The sequence below is a fragment of the Solea solea genome, chromosome 9, assembly GCF_958295425.1.
Source record: "Solea solea chromosome 9, fSolSol10.1, whole genome shotgun sequence".
Lineage (NCBI taxonomy): Eukaryota > Metazoa > Chordata > Actinopteri > Pleuronectiformes > Soleidae > Solea > Solea solea.
Window position 1 is genome coordinate 10,968,906 of NC_081142.1, and position 26,865 is coordinate 10,995,770.

Below are 26,865 nucleotides of genomic sequence, written 5' to 3' on the forward strand. Positions count from 1 at the left end.
CATTTTGGACGACATACTATACTATGACTTTTTTGACTGATTTTGGACGACATACTATACTATGACTTTTTTGTCACATTTTGGACGACATACTAACCTATGACTTTTTTGACTGATTTTGGACGACATACTAACCTATGACTTTTTTGTCACATTTTGGACGACATACTAAAGTATGACTTTTTTGTCACATTTTGGACGACATACTAACCTATGACTTTTTTGTCACATTTTGGACGACATACTAACCTATGACTTTTTTGTCACATTTTGGACGACATACTAACCTATGACATCTTAGTCACATTTTCAACATATGAATGAACTACACCACAGGTGGGACTTGAACCGACGAACCTTTCCTTACAAGACTAGCGCCTTATCCATTGAGCCACAAGGCTGGTTTCATTGTATGTTGCCGACATGCTAAACTATGACTTTTGTCACATTTTGGACGACATACTAACCTATGACTTTTTTGTCACATTTTGGACGACATACTAACCTATGACTTTTTTGTCACATTTTGGACGACATACTAGCCTATGACTTTTTTGGACGACATACTAACCTATGGCTTTTTTGTCACATTTTGGACGACATACTAACCTATGACTTTTTTGACTGATTTTGGACAACATACTAACCTATGACTTTTTTGTCACATTTTGGACGACATACTAACCTATGACTTTTTTGTCACATTTTGGACGACATACTAACCTATGACTTTTTCGACTGATTTTGGACGACATACTATACTATGGCTTTTTTGTCACATTTTGGACGACATACTAACCTATGACTTTTTTGTCACATTTTGGACGACATACTAACCTATGACTTTTTTGTCACATTTTGGACGACATACTAACCTATGACTTTTTTGTCACATTTTGGACGACATACTAACCTATGACTTTTTTGTCACATTTTGGACGACATACTAACCTATGACTTTTTCGTCACATTTTGGACGACATACTAACCTATGCCTTTTTTGTCACATTTTGGACGACATACTAACATATGACTTTTTTGTCACATTTTGGACGACATACTAACCTATGACTTTTTTGTCATATTTTGGACGACATACTAACCTATGACTTTTTTGTCACATTTTGGACGACATACTAACCTATGACTTTTTTGTCACATTTTGGACGACATACTATACTATGGCTTTTTTGTCACATTTTGGACGACATACTAACCTATGACTTTTTTGTCACATTTGGGACGACATACTAACCTATGACTTTTTTGACTGATTTTGGACGACATACTAACCTATGACTTTTTTGTCACATTTTGGACGACATACTAACCTATGCCTTTTTTGTCACATTTTGGACGACATACTAACCTATGACTTTTTTGTCACATTTTGGACGACATACTATACTATGGCTTTTTTGTCACATTTTGGACGACATACTAACCTATGACTTTTTTGTCACATTTTGGACGACATACTAACCTATGACTTTTTTGTCACATTTTGGACGACATACTTACCTATGACGTTTTTGACTGATTTTGGACGACATACTATACTATGACTTTTTTGACTGATTTTGGACGACATACTATACTATGACTTTTTTGTCACATTTTGGACGACATACTAACCTATGACTTTTTTGACTGATTTTGGACGACATACTAACCTATGACTTTTTTGTCACATTTTGGACGACATACTAACCTATGACTTTTTTGTCACATTTTGGACAACATACTAACCTATGACTTTTTTGTCACATTTTGGACGACATACTAACCTATGACTTTTTTGACTGATTTTGGACGACATACTAACCTATGACTTTTTTGTCACATTTTGGACGACATACTAACCTATGACTTTTTTGACTGATTTTGGACGACATACTAACCTATGCCTTTTTTGTCACATTTTGGACGACATACTAACCTATGACTTTTTTGACTGATTTTGGACAACATACTAACCTATGACTTTTTTGTCACATTTTGGACGACATACTAACCTATCACTTTTTTGTCACATTTTGGACGACATACTAACCTATGACTTTTTTGTCACATTTTGGACGACATACTAACCTATGCCTTTTTTGTCACATTTTGGACGACATACTAACATATGACTTTTTTGTCACATTTTGGACGACATACTAACATATGACTTTTTTGTCACATTTTGGACGACATACTAACCTATGACTTTTTTGACTGATTTTGGACGACATACTATACTATGATTTTTTTGACTGATTTTGGACGACATACTATACTATGACTTTTTTGTCACATTTTGGACGACATACTAACCTATGACTTTTTTGACTGATTTTGGACGACATACTATACTATGACTTTTTTGCCAAATTTTGGACGACATACTAACCTATGACTTTTTTGTCACATTTTGGACGACATACTAACCTATGACTTTTTTGTCACATTTTGGACGACATACTAACCTATGACTTTTTTGTCACATTTTGGACGACATACTAACCTATGACTTTTTTGTCATATTTTGGACGACATACTAAAGTATGCCTTTTTGTCAAATTTTGGACGACATACTAACCTATGACTTTTTTGTCACATTTTGGACGACATACTAAACTATGACTTTTTGTCAAATTTTGGACGACATACAAACCTATAACTTTTTTGTCACATTTTGGACGACATACTAACCTATGACTTTTTTGTCATTTTTGGGACGACATACTATACTATGACTTTTTTGACTGATTTTGGACGACGTACTATACTATGACTTTTTGTCACATTTTGGACGACATACTATACTATGACTTTTTTGACTGATTTTGGACGACATACTATACTATGACTTTTTTGTCACATTTTGGACGACATACTAACCTATGACTTTTTTGACTGATTTTGGACGACATACTAACCTATGACTTTTTTGTCACATTTTGGACGACATACTAAAGTATGACTTTTTTGTCACATTTTGGACGACATACTAACCTATGACTTTTTTGTCACATTTTGGACGACATACTAACCTATGACTTTTTTGTCACATTTTGGACGACATACTAACCTATGACATCTTAGTCACATTTTCAACATATGAATGAACTACACCACAGGTGGGACTTGAACCGACGAACCTTTCCTTACAAGACTAGCGCCTTATCCATTGAGCCACAAGGCTGGTTTCATTGTATGTTGCCGACATGCTAAACTATGACTTTTGTCACATTTTGGACGACATACTAACCTATGACTTTTTTGTCACATTTTGGACGACATACTAACCTATGACTTTTTTGTCACATTTTGGACGACATACTAGCCTATGACTTTTTTGGACGACATACTAACCTATGGCTTTTTTGTCACATTTTGGACGACATACTAACCTATGACTTTTTTGACTGATTTTGGACAACATACTAACCTATGACTTTTTTGTCACATTTTGGACGACATACTAACCTATGACTTTTTTGTCACATTTTGGACGACATACTAACCTATGACTTTTTCGACTGATTTTGGACGACATACTATACTATGGCTTTTTTGTCACATTTTGGACGACATACTAACCTATGACTTTTTTGTCACATTTTGGACGACATACTAACCTATGACTTTTTTGTCACATTTTGGACGACATACTAACCTATGACTTTTTTGTCACATTTTGGACGACATACTAACCTATGACTTTTTTGTCACATTTTGGACGACATACTAACCTATGACTTTTTCGTCACATTTTGGACGACATACTAACCTATGCCTTTTTTGTCACATTTTGGACGACATACTAACATATGACTTTTTTGTCACATTTTGGACGACATACTAACCTATGACTTTTTTGTCATATTTTGGACGACATACTAACCTATGACTTTTTTGTCACATTTTGGACGACATACTAACCTATGACTTTTTTGTCACATTTTGGACGACATACTATACTATGGCTTTTTTGTCACATTTTGGACGACATACTAACCTATGACTTTTTTGTCACATTTGGGACGACATACTAACCTATGACTTTTTTGACTGATTTTGGACGACATACTAACCTATGACTTTTTTGTCACATTTTGGACGACATACTAACCTATGCCTTTTTTGTCACATTTTGGACGACATACTAACCTATGACTTTTTTGTCACATTTTGGACGACATACTATACTATGGCTTTTTTGTCACATTTTGGACGACATACTAACCTATGACTTTTTTGTCACATTTTGGACGACATACTAACCTATGACTTTTTTGTCACATTTTGGACGACATACTTACCTATGACGTTTTTGACTGATTTTGGACGACATACTATACTATGACTTTTTTGACTGATTTTGGACGACATACTATACTATGACTTTTTTGTCACATTTTGGACGACATACTAACCTATGACTTTTTTGACTGATTTTGGACGACATACTAACCTATGACTTTTTTGTCACATTTTGGACGACATACTAACCTATGACTTTTTTGTCACATTTTGGACGACATACTAACCTATGACTTTTTTGTCACATTTTGGACGACATACTAACCTATGACTTTTTTGACTGATTTTGGACGACATACTAACCTATGACTTTTTTGTCACATTTTGGACGACATACTAACCTATGACTTTTTTGACTGATTTTGGACGACATACTAACCTATGCCTTTTTTGTCACATTTTGGACGACATACTAACCTATGACTTTTTTGACTGATTTTGGACAACATACTAACCTATGACTTTTTTGTCACATTTTGGACGACATACTAACCTATCACTTTTTTGTCACATTTTGGACGACATACTAACCTATGACTTTTTTGTCACATTTTGGACGACATACTAACCTATGCCTTTTTTGTCACATTTTGGACGACATACTAACATATGACTTTTTTGTCACATTTTGGACGACATACTAACATATGACTTTTTTGTCACATTTTGGACGACATACTAACCTATGACTTTTTTGTCACATTTTGGACGACATACTAGCCTATGACTTTTTTGGACGACATACTAACCTATGGCTTTTTTGTCACATTTTGGACGACATACTATACTATGATTTTTTTGACTGATTTTGGACGACATACTATACTATGACTTTTTTGTCACATTTTGGACGACATACTATCCTATGACTTTTTTGACTGATTTTGGACGACATACTATACTATGACTTTTTTGTCATATTTTGGACGACATACTAACCTATGACTTTTTTTGTCACATTTTGGACGACATACTAACCTATGACTTTATTGGTAAATTTTGGACGACATACTAACCTATGACTTTTTTGTCATATTTTGGACGACATACTAACCTATGACTTTTTTGTCACATTTTGGACGACATACTAACCTATGACTTTTTTGTCACATTTTGGACAACATACTAAAGTATGCCTTTTTGTCAAATTTTGGACGACATACTAACCTATGACTTTTTTGTCACATTTTGGACGACATACTAAACTATGACTTTTTGTCAAATTTTGGACGACATACTAAAGTATGACTTTTTTGCCAAATTTTGGACGACATACTAACCTATGACTTTTTTGTCACATTTTGGACGACATACTAAACTATGACTTTTTTGTCATATTTTGGACGACATACTAAAGTATGCCTTTTTGTCAAATTTTGGACGACATACTAACCTATGACTTTTTTGTCAAATTTTGGACGACATACTAACCTATGACTTTTTTTGTCACATTTTGGACGACATACTAACCTATGACTTTTTTGTCACATTTTGGACGACATACTAGCCTATGACTTTTTTGGACGACATACTAACCTATGGCTTTTTTGTCACATTTTGGACGACATACTAACCTATGACTTTTTTGACTGATTTTGGACAACATACTAACCTATGACTTTTTTGTCACATTTTGGACGACATACTAACCTATGACTTTTTTGTCACATTTTGGACGACATACTAACCTATGACTTTTTCGACTGATTTTGGACGACATACTATACTATGGCTTTTTTGTCACATTTTGGACGACATACTAACCTATGACTTTTTTGTCACATTTTGGACGACATACTAACCTATGACTTTTTTGTCACATTTTGGACGACATACTAACCTATGACTTTTTTGTCACATTTTGGACGACATACTAACCTATGACTTTTTTGTCACATTTTGGACGACATACTAACCTATGACTTTTTCGTCACATTTTGGACGACATACTAACCTATGCCTTTTTTGTCACATTTTGGACGACATACTAACATATGACTTTTTTGTCACATTTTGGACGACATACTAACCTATGACTTTTTTGTCATATTTTGGACGACATACTAACCTATGACTTTTTTGTCACATTTTGGACGACATACTATACTATGGCTTTTTTGTCACATTTTGGACGACATACTAACCTATGACTTTTTTGTCACATTTTGGACGACATACTATACTATGGCTTTTTTGTCACATTTTGGACGACATACTAACCTATGACTTTTTTGTCACATTTGGGACGACATACTAACCTATGACTTTTTTGACTGATTTTGGACGACATACTAACCTATGACTTTTTTGTCACATTTTGGACGACATACTAACCTATGCCTTTTTTGTCACATTTTGGACGACATACTAACCTATGACTTTTTTGTCACATTTTGGACGACATACTATACTATGGCTTTTTTGTCACATTTTGGACGACATACTAACCTATGACTTTTTTGTCACATTTTGGACGACATACTAACCTATGACTTTTTTGTCACATTTTGGACGACATACTTACCTATGACGTTTTTGACTGATTTTGGACGACATACTATACTATGACTTTTTTGACTGATTTTGGACGACATACTATACTATGACTTTTTTGTCACATTTTGGACGACATACTAACCTATGACTTTTTTGACTGATTTTGGACGACATACTAACCTATGACTTTTTTGTCACATTTTGGACGACATACTAACCTATGACTTTTTTGTCACATTTTGGACGACATACTAACCTATGACTTTTTTGTCACATTTTGGACGACATACTAACCTATGACTTTTTTGACTGATTTTGGACGACATACTAACCTATGACTTTTTTGTCACATTTTGGACGACATACTAACCTATGACTTTTTTGACTGATTTTGGACGACATACTAACCTATGCCTTTTTTGTCACATTTTGGACGACATACTAACCTATGACTTTTTTGACTGATTTTGGACAACATACTAACCTATGACTTTTTTGTCACATTTTGGACGACATACTAACCTATCACTTTTTTGTCACATTTTGGACGACATACTAACCTATGACTTTTTTGTCACATTTTGGACGACATACTAACCTATGCCTTTTTTGTCACATTTTGGACGACATACTAACATATGACTTTTTTGTCACATTTTGGACGACATACTAACATATGACTTTTTTGTCACATTTTGGACGACATACTAACCTATGACTTTTTTGACTGATTTTGGACGACATACTATACTATGACTTTTTTGACTGATTTTGGACGACATACTATACTATGACTTTTTTGTCACATTTTGGACGACATACTATCCTATGACTTTTTTGACTGATTTTGGACGACATACTATACTATGACTTTTTTGTCATATTTTGGACGACATACTAACCTATGACTTTTTTTGTCACATTTTGGACGACATACTAACCTATGACTTTATTGGTAAATTTTGGACGACATACTAACCTATGACTTTTTTGTCATATTTTGGACGACATACTAACCTATGACTTTTTTGTCACATTTTGGACGACATACTAACCTATGACTTTTTTGTCATATTTTGGACGACATACTTACCTATGACTTTTTTGTCACATTTTGGACAACATACTAAAGTATGCCTTTTTGTCAAATTTTGGACGACATACTAACCTATGACTTTTTTGTCACATTTTGGACGACATACTAAACTATGACTTTTTGTCAAATTTTGGACGACATACTAAAGTATGACTTTTTTGCCAAATTTTGGACGACATACTAACCTATGACTTTTTTGTCACATTTTGGACGACATACTAAACTATGACTTTTTTGTCATATTTTGGACGACATACTAAAGTATGCCTTTTTGTCAAATTTTGGACGACATACTAACCTATGACTTTTTTGTCAAATTTTGGACGACATACTAACCTATGACTTTTTTTGTCACATTTTGGACGACATACTAACCTATGACTTTTTTGTCACATTTTGGACGACATACTAACCTATGACATCTTAGTCACATTTTCAACATATGAATGAACTACACCACAGGTGGGACTTGAACCGACGAACCTTTCCTTACAAGACTACGACCTTATCCATTGAGCCACAAGGCTGGTTTCATTGTATGTTGCCGACATGCTAAACTATGACTTTTGTCACATTTTGGACGACATACTAACCTATGACTTTATTGGTAAATTTTGGACGACATACTAACCTATGACTTTTTTGTCACATTTTGGACGACATACTAAAGTATGCCTTTTTTTCAAATTTTGGACGACATACTAACCTATGACTTTTTTGTCACATTTTGGACGACATACTAACCTATGACTTTTTTGTCACATTTTGGACGACATACTAACCTATGACTTTTTTGTCACATTTTGGACGACATACTAACCTATGACTTTTTTGTCATATTTTGGACGACATACTAACCTATGACTTTTTTGTCATATTTTGGACGACATACTAACCTATGACTTTTTTTTCAAATTTTGGACGACATACTAACCTATGACTTTTTTGTCACATTTTGGACGACATACTATACTATGGCTTTTTTGTCACATTTTGGACGACATACTAACCTATGACTTTTTTGGTAAATTTTGGACGACATACTAACCTATGACTTTTTTGTCACATTTTGGACGACATACTAAAGTATGCCTTTTTTTCAAATTTTGGACGACATACTAACCTATGACTTTTTTGTCACATTTTGGACGACATACTAACCTATGACTTTTTTGTCATATTTTGGACGACATACTAACCTATGACTTTTTTGTCATATTTTGGACGACATACTAACCTATGACTTTTTTTTCAAATTTTGGACAACATACTAACCTATGACTTTTTTGTCACATTTTGGACGACATACTATACTATGGCTTTTTTGTCACATTTTGGACGACATACTAACCTATGACTTTTTTGGTAAATTTTGGACGACATACTAACCTATGACTTTTTTGTCACATTTTGGACGACATACTAAATATTATAGCAGCTCAGCCTCAAACTTCCGCTACTGAGGTTTCTGACTCCGGATGACCTGGTTGACGCGCTTTGCCTTGGCGATCGCTCTTTTGAACTCTGATTGAATGTCCACGCTGTTCGTTTCGTTGCAATATATTGGTTTTATTGCTGTTCGTTTTCTTTGCATAATGAAATTCCATGAAACAATCCAAAACATTCACGAGTAGCGCCTCCGCGGTACAGCGGTCGAAAACCGTTTGCCCTTCCGGTTCACAAACCTGACAATGACAGTGATAATGCCACCTATATACACCTGAGCTCCCCCCTCTGAGAGCACAGCGACCCCACACACACATTGAGTGAATTACACCAAACCTCATAACACACATTCGGCTCCTATACTAAAGTATGCCTTTTTTTCAAATTTTGGACGACATACTAACCTATGACTTTTTTGTCACATTTTGGACGACATACTAACCTATGACTTTTTTGTCATATTTTGGACGACATACTAACCTATGACTTTTTTGTCATATTTTGGACGACATACTAACCTATGACTTTTTTTTCAAATTTTGGACGACATACTAACCTATGACTTTTTTGTCACATTTTGGACGACATACTATACTATGGCTTTTTTGTCACATTTTGGACGACATACTAACCTATGACTTTTTTGGTAAATTTTGGACGACATACTAACCTATGACTTTTTTGTCACATTTTGGACGACATACTAAAGTATGCCTTTTTTTCAAATTTTGGACGACATACTAACCTATGACTTTTTTGTCACATTTTGGACGACATACTAACCTATGACTTTTTTGTCATATTTTGGACGACATACTAACCTATGACTTTTTTGTCATATTTTGGACGACATACTAACCTATGGCTTTTTTGTCACATTTTGGACGACATACTAACCTATGACTTTTTTGGTAAATTTTGGACGACATACTAACCTATGACTTTTTTGTCACATTTTGGACGACATACTAAAGTATGCCTTTTTTTCAAATTTTGGACGACATACTAACCTATGACTTTTTTGTCACATTTTGGACGACATACTAACCTATGACTTTTTTGTCATATTTTGGACGACATACTAACCTATGACTTTTTTGTCATATTTTGGACGACATACTAACCTATGACTTTTTTTTCAAATTTTGGACGACATACTATACTATGGCTTTTTTGTCACATTTTGGACGACATACTAACCTATGACTTTTTTGACTGATTTTGGACGACATACTAACCTATGACTTTTTTGACTGATTTTGGACGACATACTAACCTATGGCTTTTTTGTCACATTTTGGACTACATACTATACTATGACTTTTTTTAATGATTTTGGACGACACTATACTATGACTTTTTTGTCACATTTTGGACGACATACTAACCTATGCCTTTTTTGTCACATTTTGGACGACATACTAACCTATGCCTTTTTTGTCACATTTTGGACGACATACTAACCTATGACTTTTTTGACTGATTTTGGACGACATACTAACATATGACTTTTTTGGTAAATTTTGGACGACATACTAACCTATGACTTTTTTGTCACATTTTGGACGACATACTAACCTATGACTTTTTTGTCATATTTTGGACGACATACTAACCTATGACTTTTTTGTCATATTTTGGACGACATACTAACCTATGACTTTTTTTTCAAATTTTGGACGACATACTAACCTATGACTTTTTTGTCACATTTTGGACGACATACTATACTATGGCTTTTTTGTCACATTTTGGACGACATACTAACCTATGACTTTTTTGACTGATTTTGGACGACATACTAACCTATGACTTTTTTGACTGATTTTGGACGACATACTAACCTATGGCTTTTTTGTCACATTTTGGACTACATACTATACTATGACTTTTTTTAATGATTTTGGACGACACTATACTATGACTTTTTTGTCACATTTTGGACGACATACTAACCTATGCCTTTTTTGTCACATTTTGGACGACATACTAACCTATGACTTTTTTGTCACATTTTGGACGACATACTAAAGTATGACTTTTTTGTAAAATTTTGGACGACATACTAAAGTATGCCTTTTTGTCAAATTTTGGACGACATACTAACCTATGACTTTTTTGTCACATTTTGGACGACATACTAACCTATGACTTTTTTGACTGATTTTGGACGACATACTAACATATGACTTTTTTGTCACATTTTGGACGACATACTATACTATGACTTTTTTGACTGATTTTGGACGACATACTATACTATGACTTTTTTGTCACATTTTGGAATACATACTATACTATGACTTTTTTGTCATATTTTGGACGACATACTAACCTATGACTTTTTTTGTCACATTTTGGACGACATACTAACCTATGACTTTTTTGTCACATTTTGGACGACATACTAACCTATGACATCTTAGTCACATTTTCAACATATGAATGAACTACACCACAGGTGGGACTTGAACCGACGAACCTTTCCTTACAAGACTAGTGCCTTATCCATTGAGCCACAAGGCTGGTTTCATTGTATGTTGCCGACATGCTAAACTATGACTTTTGTCACATTTTGGACGACATACTAACCTATGACTTTATTGGTAAATTTTGGACGACATACTAACCTATGACTTTTTTGTCACATTTTGGACGACATACTATACTATGGCTTTTTTGTCACATTTTGGACGACATACTAACCTATGACTTTTTTGACTGATTTTGGACGACATACTAACCTATGACTTTTTTGTCACATTTTGGACGACATACTAACATATGACTTTTTTGTCACATTTTGGACGACATACTAACCTATGACTTTTTTGTCACATTTTGGACGACATACTAACCTATGACTTTTTTGTCACATTTTGGAAGACATACTAACCTATGACTTTTTTGACTGATTTTGGACGACATACTAACCTATGACTTTTTTGTCACATTTTGGACGACATACTAACCTATGACTTTTTTGACTGATTTTGGACGACATACTAACCTATGACTTTTTAGTCAAATTTTGGAAGACATACTAACCTATGACTTTTTTGTCAAATTTTGGACGACATACTAAAGTATGACTTTTTTGGACGACATACCAACCTATGACTTTTTTGTCACATTTTGGACGACAAACTAACCTATGACTTTTTTGTCAAACTTTGGACAACATACTAACCTATGACTTTTTTTGTCACATTTTGGTTGACATACTAACCTATGACTTTTTTGTCACATTTTGGACGACATACTAACCTATGACATCTTAGTCACATTTTCAACATATGAATGAACTACACCACAGGTGGGACTTGAACCGACGAACCTTTCCTTACAAGACTAGCGCCTTATCCATTGAGCCACAAGGCTGGTTTCATTGTATGTTGCCGACATGCTAAACTATGACTTTTGTCACATTTTGGACGACATACTAACCTATGACTTTATTGGTAAATTTTGGACGACATACTAACCTATGACTTTTTTGTCACATTTTGGACGACATACTATACTATGACTGTTTTGTCACATTTTGGACGACATACTAACCTATGACTTTTTTGTCACATTTTGGACGACATACTAACCTATGCCTTTTTTGTCACATTTTGGACGACATACTAACATATGACTTTTTTGTCACATTTTGGACGACATACTAACATATGACTTTTTTGTCACATTTTGGACGACATACTAACCTATGACTTTTTTGACTGATTTTGGACGACATACTATACTATGACTTTTTTTTCAAATTTTGGACGACATACTAACCTATGACTTTTTTGTCACATTTTGGACGACATACTAACCTATGACTTTTTTGTCATATTTTGGACGACATACTAACCTATGACTTTTTTGTCATATTTTGGACGACATACTAACCTATGACTTTTTTTTCAAATTTTGGACGACATACTATACTATGGCTTTTTTGTCACATTTTGGACGACATACTAACCTATGCCTTTTTTGTCACATTTTGGACGACATACTAACCTATGACTTTTTTGACTGATTTTGGACGACATACCAACCTATGACTTTTTTGTCACATTTTGGACGACAAACTAACCTATGACTTTTTTGTCAAACTTTGGACAACATACTAACCTATGACTTTTTTTGTCACATTTTGGTTGACATACTAACCTATGACTTTTTTGTCACATTTTGGACGACATACTAACCTATGACATCTTAGTCACATTTTCAACATATGAATGAACTACACCACAGGTGGGACTTGAACCGACGAACCTTTCCTTACAAGACTAGCGCCTTATCCATTGAGCCACAAGGCTGGTTTCGTTGTATGTTGCCGACATGCTAAACTATGACTTTTGTCACATTTTGGACGACATACTAACCTATGACTTTATTGGTAAATTTTGGACGACATACTAACCTATGACTTTTTTGTCACATTTTGGACGACATACTATACTATGACTTTTTTGTCACATTTTGGACGACATACTAACCTATGACTTTTTTGACTGATTTTGGACGACATACTAACCTATGACTTTTTTGTCACATTTTGGACGACATACTAACATATGACTTTTTTGTCACATTTTGGACGACATACTAACCTATGACTTTTTTGTCACATTTTGGACGACATACTAACCTATGACTTTTTTGTCACATTTTGGACGACATACTAACCTATGACTTTTTTGACTGATTTTGGACGACATACTAACCTATGACTTTTTTGTCACATTTTGGACGACATACTAACCTATGACTTTTTTGACTGATTTTGGACGACATACTAACCTATGACTTTTTTGTCACATTTTGGACGACATACTAACATATGACTTTTTTGTCACATTTTGGACGACATACTAACCTATGACTTTTTTGACTGATTTTGGACAACATACTAACCTATGACTTTTTTGTCACATTTTGGACGACATACTAACCTATGACTGTTTTGTCACATTTTGGACGACATACTAACCTATGACTTTTTTGTCACATTTTGGACGACATACTAACCTATGCCTTTTTTGTCACATTTTGGACGACATACTAACATATGACTTTTTTGTCACATTTTGGACGACATACTAACATATGACTTTTTTGTCACATTTTGGACGACATACTAACCTATGACTTTTTTGACTGATTTTGGACGACATACTATACTATGACTTTTTTGACTGATTTTGGACGACATACTATACTATGACTTTTTTGTCACATTTTGGACGACATACTATCCTATGACTTTTTTGACTGATTTTGGACGACATACTAACCTATGACTTTTTTTGTCACATTTTGGACGACATACTAACCTATGACTTTTTTGTCACATTTTGGACGACATACTAACCTATGACTTTTTTGTCACATTTTGGAAGACATACTAACCTATGACTTTTTTGTCACATTTTGGACGACATACTAACCTATGACTTTTTTGTCACATTTTGGACGACATACTAACCTATGACTTTTTTGTCACATTTTGGACGACATACTAACCTATGACTTTTTTGTCACATTTTGGACGACAATATGACTTTTTCGTCACATTTTGGACGACATACTAACCTATGCCTTTTTTGTCACATTTTGGACGACATACTAACCTATGACTTTTTTGACTGATTTTGGACGACATACTGTACTATGACTTTTTTGACTGATTTTGGACGACATACTATACTATGACTTTTTTGTCACATTTTGGACGACATACTAACCTATGACTTTTTTGACTGATTTTGGACGACATACTATACTATGACTTTTTTGTCACATTTTGGACGACATACTAACCTATGACTTTTTTGACTGATTTTGGACGACATACTAACCTATGACTTTTTTGTCACATTTTGGACGACATACTATACTATGGCTTTTTTGTCACATTTTGGACGTCATACTAACCTATGACTTTTTTGACTGATTTTGGACGTCATACTAACCTATGACTTTTTTGACTGATTTTGGACGACATACTAACCTATGACTTTTTTGTCACATTTTGGACGACATACTAACCTATGACTTTTTTGTCACATTTTGGACGACATACTAACCTATGACTTTTTTGTCACATTTTGGAGGACATACTAACCTATGACTTTTTGGTAACATTTTGGACGACATACTAACCTATGACTTTTTGGTAACATTTTGGACGACATACTAACCTATGACTTTTTTGTCACATTTTGGACGACATACTAACCTATGACTTTTTTGGACGACATACTAACCTATGACTTTTTTGTCATATTTTGGTATATACTAACCTATGACTTTTTGTCACATTTTGGACGACATACTAACCTATGCCTTTTTCGTCACATTTTGGACGACATACTAACCTATGCCTTTTTTGTCACATTTTGGACGACATACTAACCTATGACTTTTTTGACTGATTTTGGACGACATACTAACCTATGACTTTTTTGACTGATTTTGGACGACATACTAACCTATGACTTTTTTGTCACATTTTGGACGACATACTATACTATGGCTTTTTTGTCACATTTTGGACGTCATACTAACCTATGACTTTTTTGACTGATTTTGGACGACATACTAACCTATGACTTTTTTGTCACATTTTGGACGACATACTAACCTATGACTTTTTTGTCACATTTTGGACGACATACTAACCTATGACTTTTTTGGACAACATACTAACCTATGACTTTTTTGTCACATTTTGGACGACATACTAACCTATGACTTTTTTGTCACATTTTGGACGACATACTAACCTATGACTTTTTTGGACAACATACTAACCTATGACTTTTTTGTCACATTTTGGACGACATACTAACCTATGACTTTTTTGTCACATTTTGGACGACATACTAAAGTATGACTTTTTTGTCAAATTTTGGACGACATACTAAAGTATGCCTTTTTGTCAAATTTTGGACGACATACTAACCTATGACTTTTTTGTCACATTTTGGACGACATACTAAACTATGACTTTTTGTCAAATTTTGGACGACATACTAACCTATGACTTTTTTGTCACATTTTGGACGACATACTAAACTATGACTTTTTTGGACGACATACTAAATTATGACTTTTTTTGCCAAATTTTGGACAACATACTAACCTATGACTTTTTTGTCATATTTTGGACGACATACTAACCTATGACTTTTTAGTCAAATTTTGGACGACATACTAACCTATGACTTTTTTGTCAAATTTTGGACGACATACTAAAGTATGACTTTTTTGGACGACATACCAACCTATGACTTTTTTGTCACATTTTGGACGACAAACTAACCTATGACTTTTTTGTCAAACTTTGGACAACATACTAACCTATGACTTTTTTTCAAATTTTGGACGACATACTAAAGTATGACTTTTTTGTCAAATTTTGGACGACATACTAACCTATGATTTTTTTGTCAAATTTTAGACGACATAGTAAACTATTACTGACTAATCAGTAATGCTTATTGGCAGTGGAAGAGCCGAGAGTGATTTGTTTGTTTAATGTTCTGTTCCAGTCATTAAAAATGCCAGTCTCAGCAGTAACATACCCTCCACATGCAACATACTACATGTAACTCAGCGATGTTACGTTCTCACTGCTCTGTGGTTAGAACAGGCCTTTGTGTGTGTGTGTTTGCGTGTAGGTTCCTTGTGTCTGTACCCATCGAGTCTCTAGTGATTACAATCTGGTAATCATCAGAAAGACTTTGCCGCTAGGAACCAGTGACCTACACTCATAATCATCTTTCTTTCACACACACACACACACACACACACACACACACACACACACACGTGAACTTGTGTTTTACCAACCACATTTTTCTCACAGTTCATTGGTTCCACACTTTACATGAAAATACAGGCACAAAGAGCCTAACACAGATATTGTATTTCTCCAGAGTGACCCATGTCTATGTGCGTGTTAATCAATATGTATTAATTCCAAGGCACTTCCCCAAGGACAAGGAATTTGCTAGTTGAATTAAAAAAAAAAAAAGAGTGTTGTATAACCCCTCTTTATGTGTGCACACATGCGCGTAAAAGACTGTTAAACAAAAGACAGAGCTGAGAAAGAAATCTACCCCATGAAATGCAAGGTTGTAGTTTAAAAGTCAAACACAGACTCATATAAGAAAAATGTTTACCTGAAAACTGATTTATATCATTATGGCTTTCAATGGCTGTAATTCGCCAATATCCAACATAGTGTCGGCTAAATTAGATTTTTCTCCCCAGGTAAAACTGCAAAATAATATGCAAACACCACCATTTTCCATTACATTTAGACAAACAACAGTATCCACTAAGGAAGCCAAAATGAAACAATAAACACAGTTTCTATGCAGGTTTTGCTGGTACCACCACTTTACTCTAATGGCCCTCCATGACTGCTATATAGAGTATATGTATATATATATACACTATATATATATATATATATATATATATATATATACGTGTATATATATGTATATATGTATATGTATATATACGTGTATATATATATATATATACGTGTATATATATATAATTGTTATTTGTCACTTTTTAATAATATTACTTAAGTAAAAGTCTTTAAGTATATGACATTTACTGTCCTTAGATAGCAAAAGTAATTTTCTGATATAAAATGTACATATATATGTACATTATACATGTACATACAAGTGAAGAGTAAGGATTGAGTTATGGTAACAAGTAACAAAGATAGTTAGGGGAAATGTAGAGTAAAAGTAAAATATACAGAAACGTGAATTTTTGGACAGTAACCAAATATTAACACTGGATTTAATCATGTGATAAATACAACCTTATATGTTATCATTATCATTATTATTATTTGTTTTATTATTACTATTATTAATATTATTATTGTTATTATTATTATTATTACCATTACAATAAAATGATTGCTCACTATTGAGCCCGCGGGACATGAGTTTGACACCACTGTGCAGCTATGATATCTCGGCACTAGGACCTTGGAGGCACCAGCAGCAGCAGCAGCTCAGTGTTGTTTCAGTGAAGTGCAGCCTGGTCCAGTTCACAGAGCTCAGGTTCTGGACTCAGGTCATACAGAGGAAAGACGGTCCCCAGCCTGCTACCCACAGGCGGGGGGGACACCCGCGACTTCATCCACAGATCTGTAGTGCTTTTCTTCTTGTTAATTGTTGACTGAGTGAGCCACTTTAATTGGACATGTCTTCATCCGTGAGCGGCACAGAGGAGGTCCGGGTGTCGCCGCTGACGCCAATGAAGTTGGTGGGATTAGTGTGCGTCCTCCTCGCACTATGCCTGGATGTCGGGGCCATGGTGAGCCCGGCGTGGGTGACGGCAGACGACCAGTACTATCTGTCACTGTGGGTGTCCTGCTGGAAGCACCTCAGCTCCGCGGAGTGGTCCTGTAACAGCACGCTGTCCACGGGTGAGAGACGCGCTCAAGGCGCCTGTAGCCTCCTCACTGATGATGTGATGGTGTGATGCTGTGTGGGACACTGTGGGACACTGTGGGACACCACCATGTTGTTGTGAAGAAGTTGTTAAACAGTGTGTAGCATCGACTGAAACCCTAATGAGCATGACTGTGATAGTTGAAGAAACCAGTTAATTGTTTTTAAACTCATTAAAGGACAGAAAACAAGAAACACTCGACTAAAGAGCAACATTTCACACACCTGAAGTAAACTGATAATATTGATACACGTGAAACCTTTTATATATTGGCATTGAAGACTGAAACTAACGATAATTAGATAATAAGAAAATTGATTACTCGATTATTTTCTCCATTAATCAAGTAATCCTTTGGTTCAGAAAGTGCTGAAAAACGAAAAATCAGTGTTTCTCAAACCTGACATATTTATTTTTAATAATTTCTTTGTTCTAGGGAGCAAATAAACCAGTAAATATTCACATTTAAAAAGCTGTACAAAAATCTGAAAAATTGTTTTTATTCTTTAGAAATGTTATCAAAATGGTTGACAATTAATTTAGTAATCAATGAATAATCAATTAATCGAGTAATTTCAGTTTCAGCCCTATATACATTGCTAAAACAATTCAGGGATCACTTGTCTGTCGTTTCAAATCATGATTTTGGTTTTCCACTGATGGATATTGCATTATTCATCAATGTGTCATTTATTTATTGAGGAGTAGCCTATATTTTGTTATTTACCTAAGAAGTTAAATTCATGTTGTTGAATGCAGAATTCTGAATTAGGAGCACAGACTTTCACATACGTCAGATGTGTGCGGAGCTCGGGGACAACAAAGGTTCCCTGCAGACTGTGTGCTGCTAAACCAATCTGTTCTGTGGGTGAGAATTATAAAACACGGCCCTGGAGATTGGTACATGTTAATTACTTTATGATTAACTATTGCCTGGTTAATTTAAACTGCAGAACTTTTCTGCCTGAAATTACATCATGTTGAACTATTAAAGTCATCTTGAAGTATGAAAGTTTGATGAACAAGATTTACTATCAATCCAGGCTGGTACATTTTTTTTCCCAGAGCGACACCCAATGATGTGGGAATTTGGTCTTGCCAGTATAGCGGTCCAGCTGGGGTTTCATTTAGCCTTTTGTTGCACACAAAATGAGCCTTTGTGTGGGCTTCTTCACCGGCCAAGGAGTGAGGTTAACTCAGAGCAGAGAACTCCCCAGAGGTCCAGATGCCTGGAGATTAGTAACCAGGGAAACAAGTGAAGCACTCCAGAAACGCTGATGTCCTGTTTTAAGGAAACTTCTGCATGGATTCCCCACATTAAGTTTTTATAATGGAAGCATTTCATATTTCCACCACAGCTGTTCATACAGAGATAAAAAAAGAAAGGTGGTTGAACTCAAACTGGTGGCTGATGCTGTTCGAACAAAAGTCTGTTGTGATTTCAGGAAATCCCTTTTAAAGCCTGATGACTGGCCTATAAAATCTAATGTGATGTTCTTTGTCCGATGTGTAATGTTGATGTTTACTACAATTGCTTAAGCTCTGGCAGATCTGTTAGGTGAAACACTGACCTGTTAATGTGAGTTTAACATTGATTGCATCGCTGGCTTGAAAATGCCAAAATTGCTCAGGAAAATGTCAACTTTCACACGTGGTGCCGTGCTATAGTCTCGTATACATTGCACTAAATAGTGATTTTTCTTTTTCAGAAAGATTGTATCAGCTTAAATTGTTTTTAGGTCAGTCAGCAAGAAAATACTCCATTTGCCGGTGCTGACCTGCTCCAGTGTGCTGAGTGGAGAGTTGTGTTTTTGTTAGTCTGACAAACTGTTTTCTTTCCGTCTGAGAGATGTGTAACTGTGGGTCACACTGGCCCCAATCCTTCCCCTGTCAGTGCAGACAAAGTGCACTTTGGTGCCATATAAAGACATGCAGTCTCCGTGTCAGCAGCAACAGCATACCACAGTAAATGCACACAGCAAACTGCCCATTTCCTCAGGCTTGTGCTTGGCTAGCCTTATTGATTTGAATCCCAGTAATCAGTTTCCTCCCCCCGCCCCCCACCACAGCCCTCATCAGCCCCCCAATATTTCCTCAGTGTCATGCTCTGGGCATTAAATAAATCCTATTAGTTTGAAACACCAGCTGGCTGCTCTGATGTTTTGAGCTTGTACTGCAAGGCCTGCACCATAAGTTTCAGTGTGAATTAGAATGCAGACATTATAGATGTTGCCTCGTTACAGGCTCATGAAATGTTTCACTGTACAGTAGCTCTTTTTCTGTTTCTGGTTCTCTCACACACACACACACACACATTTGTGCATCATTCATAGCGAGGACCCTCATAGACATAATGCATTCCCTTAACCATCACAAATAAAGTGACTAACCCTAACCCTCAAACCAAGCCTTAACCCTCAAAAAGAGTTGGTCCTCACAAAGATACCCATACACGAACACACTTGTTTAGGCATGGGGTCAGAGGGAAAGTATAAAAGGTACAGACCTGACACAGGGTTAGGAATGTGGAGCCATGATGACACAGCAATGTGTGTGTGTGTGTGTGTGTGTGTGTGTGTGTGGATGCCAGGTTGGTGTGAGATGAGGGGATAAATGTGGAGCCATAGTGTGAGTTAAACCAATCAGATGCAGAGAAGGCAAAGCATATTAATAATTTACTGTGTTATTGATTGTGAATTTGGGGATGGTCAGAGAGCAAGTGTGTATAGGGATGGGACTTGATAGCACTTTTTGGTGTCTGATGCCGCTATCACAACCTTGGATTTCTACCAACACAGATATTAGTCTGATAGTCTTACCTCTTTTAAACAGCTAAGCCATTACTATGATATTTGAGCTGATGCATTTACCACCCAGATTTAATCAGCCATTTAGAAAACATAATACTGCACTGGTTGGAGTATTACTCACATCCTGGTCACATGACAGTGGTGGTGAACATCTCTCTTTAAAGCATGTTGCCTTTGTTAAGTGAAGCAGTTACATCATATTTACGGTTTACGGGTTGTATCGGATTTTACTTGTTTCCAATGTCCAATTTTTTGCCAGTATCAGACACATACTGAGTATAGAATCAGCTCAGCCATTGCCAACCTGCATTGTGGTTTAATTGCTTTTGCTTTGCAGGTGTTTGTGAGGTAGAAGTTGAAAAAGGTTCAACTTTCCAAGCACTACTTCGAGAGCATCATCTACTCAAATGATGCAAATATTCCAGCACAAGCACTAGCCAATCAAATTATGTTTAACGTTTAATTTGTGGACAAGTTTGTTCTCCCAGATAGTGATGATTTTCTTTGCACCCAACAGTGATGAACATCTTATCACCAACACAACATCACATTATCAGTTATTGCTATAGAGTTAATCATGACTAACCTCCGATAACTACCTCAGGCTCCAAGCATCAGACCTGCCAGCAGTCAAGTGTGGATGTGAAGCACACGCGTACGTATGTCATCGCCAAGTTTGACTCTCTGGAATTACCATGACAGATAAGAGATCATCATTTCATTGTGACTAGTATGAATTGTAGTTGCAGACATCTGTGACGTCATTCTTAGTCGTTAAAACTACAGCTCCAGATATCTGTAATTCAATATTTACTTGTCAGAATGACATCACTTTTGCCATTCATGTGTGTGGGGTTTGTCATCATAGATATCTACAGTTCAGTTGTGGACATCTGTAACTGAATCTCTCTAATTCCAGTTTCAGATATCTACTACGTCATTATGACTTGTCACAATTCAAATTTGTGATATTTACAACTTCATTTTGACTATTTCTATAACTTAATAGAACATGTCTAAAAAGAAGAATGTAGTCATAATGACGTAGATATCTGTTATTGGAATTACCGTTATCTACAATTTTTGGATATCTATGATGCCAAACCCCATACACATGAATGGCAAAAATCGAAATGCAGACAAGTAAGAATGACAGATATCGGTAGTAAATATCCTCTCCTCTGATTAAATGTTAAAACCACTTGCCATATGTACGTGTGTGTGAGAGATAAAGAAGAGAGCGAAAGCAAGCGAGACACTCAAGGCTCTTCTGTGACACAAATCTTCCACCATTGTCTCAGACAAAGAAACAGAAATGGGGCCCTAAAGGTTTTTTTTTTTTCGATGAACAAAACATCAGTCCCGCACAGGCAAACAGGGGGACCATAATTAATGCTCAGATTAGATCTTGTGAACTGTATCTTCTCTTCCATCTGTCATCATGTAGGGCTCTGATTAATAGTTTGGCACTTCCTGCTCGTCAAAGCCTTTAAGCGCCATAACTCTGTTTGGCTGTGTTTCTTGCACAGTGTGAGGGGTGTGTTCCAAATCTGAGATGAGAGGACTTTTTTCCTGCATGCTGCTGTTCCCTGGGTGCACTGATAAGGCTTTTCCACTCACTGGGCTGAAGGCACCAAACTAAACTCGAGAAGATACTGTATCTCACCAAAGGTTTACACTAACAGCTGCAGGCCATGGCCTTTTCACTGAGAGGCCGTGGCACGAGAAATCGAGGGGTCTTTCTTGGAGTGGGGCCTTGTGTTATGCTCTTTGTGGGCTCTCTCCAACATCCTGTGGTGACAGGGCCCATTTTTAAACCTGAACCATATTTGGTCAAAAAGTAGTGGATGTTTGTTTATATTTGAGCTGCACTTCGCTGGAATAAAGTCTCCCCTCAACATGAGTGGGAACTGTTCTTTAAGGAGCTTATGTTTTGTCACGTTCCCCCCTTACTGCTGAATGTTTTAATGATTTTTCTGCCTCTCCCTAGATTGGGAATATTCTTGGCAATGCTTCAATTTTGAAGCATTGTTTACTTCATAAAAAAAGAAGAAAACAAAGAGAAATGTGACATAAAAGTTCTTCATTTAAGTCTGTATAATGTACACGTACTTCCCCTTTTTGACGTGGAGTTAAAAGTGAGATGAACATGATAGTTCTTTCTTGTTGAGAGTGTTTTTAAAGTAAATCTCAATGAAATGCTAAAGTTGCTGCTAAGGTAGTGTCAGTAAGAGGGATGGATAATCATTACCTGAGTCAGAATCACTTTGTCTTTCTGCTGCACTGGTATCTTTAGTGAACTGCTGAAATCTGTGTTTGTTTGTTTCTCGTTAGACAGAAACGGCTGTGAGATCACTGTTGTTCTGCTGCTGGTCATTGACCCTCCCGTCAGTTACTCGCATCAAAACATAATTAGCCTTCATTGGATTCTCAGAATGTGCTGTGGGGGAGTTGTCTCTGTCTTCTGACCACAAATAGTTTGTGTTTACACTGTGGTGATACGGTTTTCTCTCGTGTGCCTCTGAACATTGCAGTGTTCCTGTGGCTCACCAAGATCCCCCTTATTTTCCTCTTATCCCTTATCCCTCGTTTATCTCTCCACTTTCCTCTCTCCCGCCAGTGGCACGGACACAGCTCTCCAGTGTAACCTTATTTTAGCTACCTATGTCACACTCTCATCTCTCAGTGTTATTTCATGCCTCCCCCCACAATCACTTCCTCTCTGTGTCTGTGTGTGTTTGTCTCAGACTGGCAGATCGCCACACTGGCCCTGCTGTTAGGGGGGGCGGCACTCACCCTGCTCTCCTTCCTGGTGGCGCTGGTGTCCCTGTGCTCTGGCTCCAGGAGTCGCTGCTACAAGCCAGTAGCCGTCATGCTGTTCTCTGCAGGTACGTAAAAACATTTGTTTATTGTGGGAGAAAGAACTGAGGAAAAGTCCAAAAAATATAGTGACTCAGCTTCTAAAAAAAATTAGATTGGCATAGGAGGTTGTAAGGATCTTCCCAGGCAAACCTATCAACTCATATTTGAATGCAAGTATTCAGTGGCATTGGCCTTAACTCTTCCTTCGTTCAGGTGTTCCACAAGTTAGTCATGGTTGTTTTAGAAAAGGGGTGGGATTCACAGGGTACCTCACATTGCATTATGCAATATATGGTGCACAATGACCATATAATATAACAATGACAATCATATAGCGATAACAAAGTGCATAAAGTCTATGTATTGAACATGGATGGAGCAACTCTTAGCGTAGATTTCTCCCCCATTATGGCAGGGACTGTTTACTTTAGAGCACCTTCGTCTATTAATTACAATAGCAGTATTTGCCCTAGCATATGGGTTATGGTAATACACGAGGAAGGGCGACGATATATCACCAAATCGATATTTGTTTGACCCAATAAGATAAAAAAGTATACATTTTTGACATATATACCTTCTCTCCTTCCCCTTTTTGTCTTTGCAGTGGTTCTTCAGGTGTGCAGCTTGGTCCTGTTCCCCATTAAGTTCATTGAGACGGTCAGTCTGAGGGTGTATCATGAATTTAACTGGGGATACGGCCTTGCCTGGGGATCCACCATCTTCTCGTTTGGAGGCGCTATCCTCTACTGCCTCAACCCCAAAAACTATGAAGACTACTACTGAAATGTGTGAGACAGGAGCGGAAACCAGGATTCCCTTTTTTCCACTGGAGCCCACTCTGTAAAACAAACTGTTACACAAGTGCACAAACACAGATTAGAACTAGAATGACTGCATTGCGGTTGTTTGCCTTCACCGACCAGATGAGTTTCAGTTCACGACCATGTATGTCCACACTTTATGTAGTGAAAACTTAATTATTAAGTGCACCTTGTTATAATTAGTATATTAAATCTTAAATCATGGCCCAAAAAAATACAAAAGTAATTTTTTTATAACAAATTTGAAGGCATTGCTTACAAGAGGGGGTCGAAATAAAGGACGAACAGACACCCAACCCCCCTAAACACCCCCAGCCATAGCTATTCCCAAAGCAAAAGTATAAAAATAGATTTCAAAAAGGTTATTGTTCTCTTTGAAACTCTGTGATCCGAGATTAGGTAGCCAGCTCAGCTGTGAACAGGACTTCTATATCCAAATGAGATAGTCTGGGAGAAAATGTCACATTTTGTCTGTGTCCCCTTTAAGTGGAACTCCAGTTGGTCTAAGATTTGGGCAGAGAATCTGGTGGCAGCAGATGGATTCACTGACCCCATATAAGGAGGAGTTTGTGGACTAACAATTCCCCAATTATAAAGGGAGGCAAGGAATAATCAGGCAATTAATGGAACATTTTCACTGACTCACATCCTGAGGATTACAAAGTGAGGAAGACAGGGCCTTCCAAAGGAAATGTAACATCATACATTTCCCCATAGATTCAGTTTAACTAGAACTTGGACTTGTTTTCTTCCTCTAGTAGGGCATAATAACATTAGGGAAAATATGCAATGAAGCTCTGGAAGAGTAACTTTTATCTCTCCTGCCCTATATGTGTTAAAAAAGTCACATAATACGTAGGAGCTATGGAAAAACAGTATGAACATTCCTCTGCCATATCCAAATATCTATACTAATGAGGGGGACATTCAGTCATGAATAATTAACACTGTCGCTACATATAAACTATGCTTAAACTTTCGTCCTGCAGCATAATTTTGAAAAAGACTCTAGTATCATATGTATGTGTAGTAATCACACTTCTAAGTAACATCCATTCCAAGCAGAACAGTGGGAAGGAAGAAGGCAAATGACCAGGTCTTCTGAGTGCATGTGTGCAAAGCTGCATGATCATATCACGACATGTGAGCACACACCTCCCCATGTGATGCCTCCTTATCTTACCACTGTAGGAAATGGGGATTCTGAGTAGGCACCATTAAGGATGCATCAATTTTCAGAGAGGCATGTTCTGGGTCTTTTTTTACTTGCGTCTCCAGTTACTTAAGAAAATTCCAGCATGCTGTGGGTGAGTTGTGTTAAGATGAAACTAAGGAGGACAGTGAGGGATCTTCTCACACCTTATTTAAAAAAAAAAGAAAAAAAAAAGTAGTCAGTCAGTTTTCTCTTTTGCAACACTTGTAAAATAATGTAACACCTGCTGCTGTATTTGAATCCCACTGGCTTGTTTACCAATACAATAAACGTGTACTGTGAAAAAAAAAGGTGTGCATGTTCATTTTG

General features: G+C 36.4%; 1 protein-coding gene across 1 annotated transcript; it reads left to right on the forward strand.

The window, feature by feature from the left end:
* Positions 1–18,429: 18,429 nt before the first annotated feature.
* On the forward strand, positions 18,430–26,848 carry tmem47 (transmembrane protein 47). The gene is made up of 3 exons (XM_058638383.1): positions 18,430–18,821; positions 24,405–24,545; positions 25,127–26,848. Exons 1-3 carry the CDS (start codon positions 18,596–18,598, stop codon positions 25,303–25,305), a joined length of 546 nt encoding a protein of 181 aa, XP_058494366.1. The 5' UTR covers positions 18,430–18,595; the 3' UTR covers positions 25,306–26,848.
* The last annotated feature ends 17 nt before the right edge of the window (positions 26,849–26,865 follow it).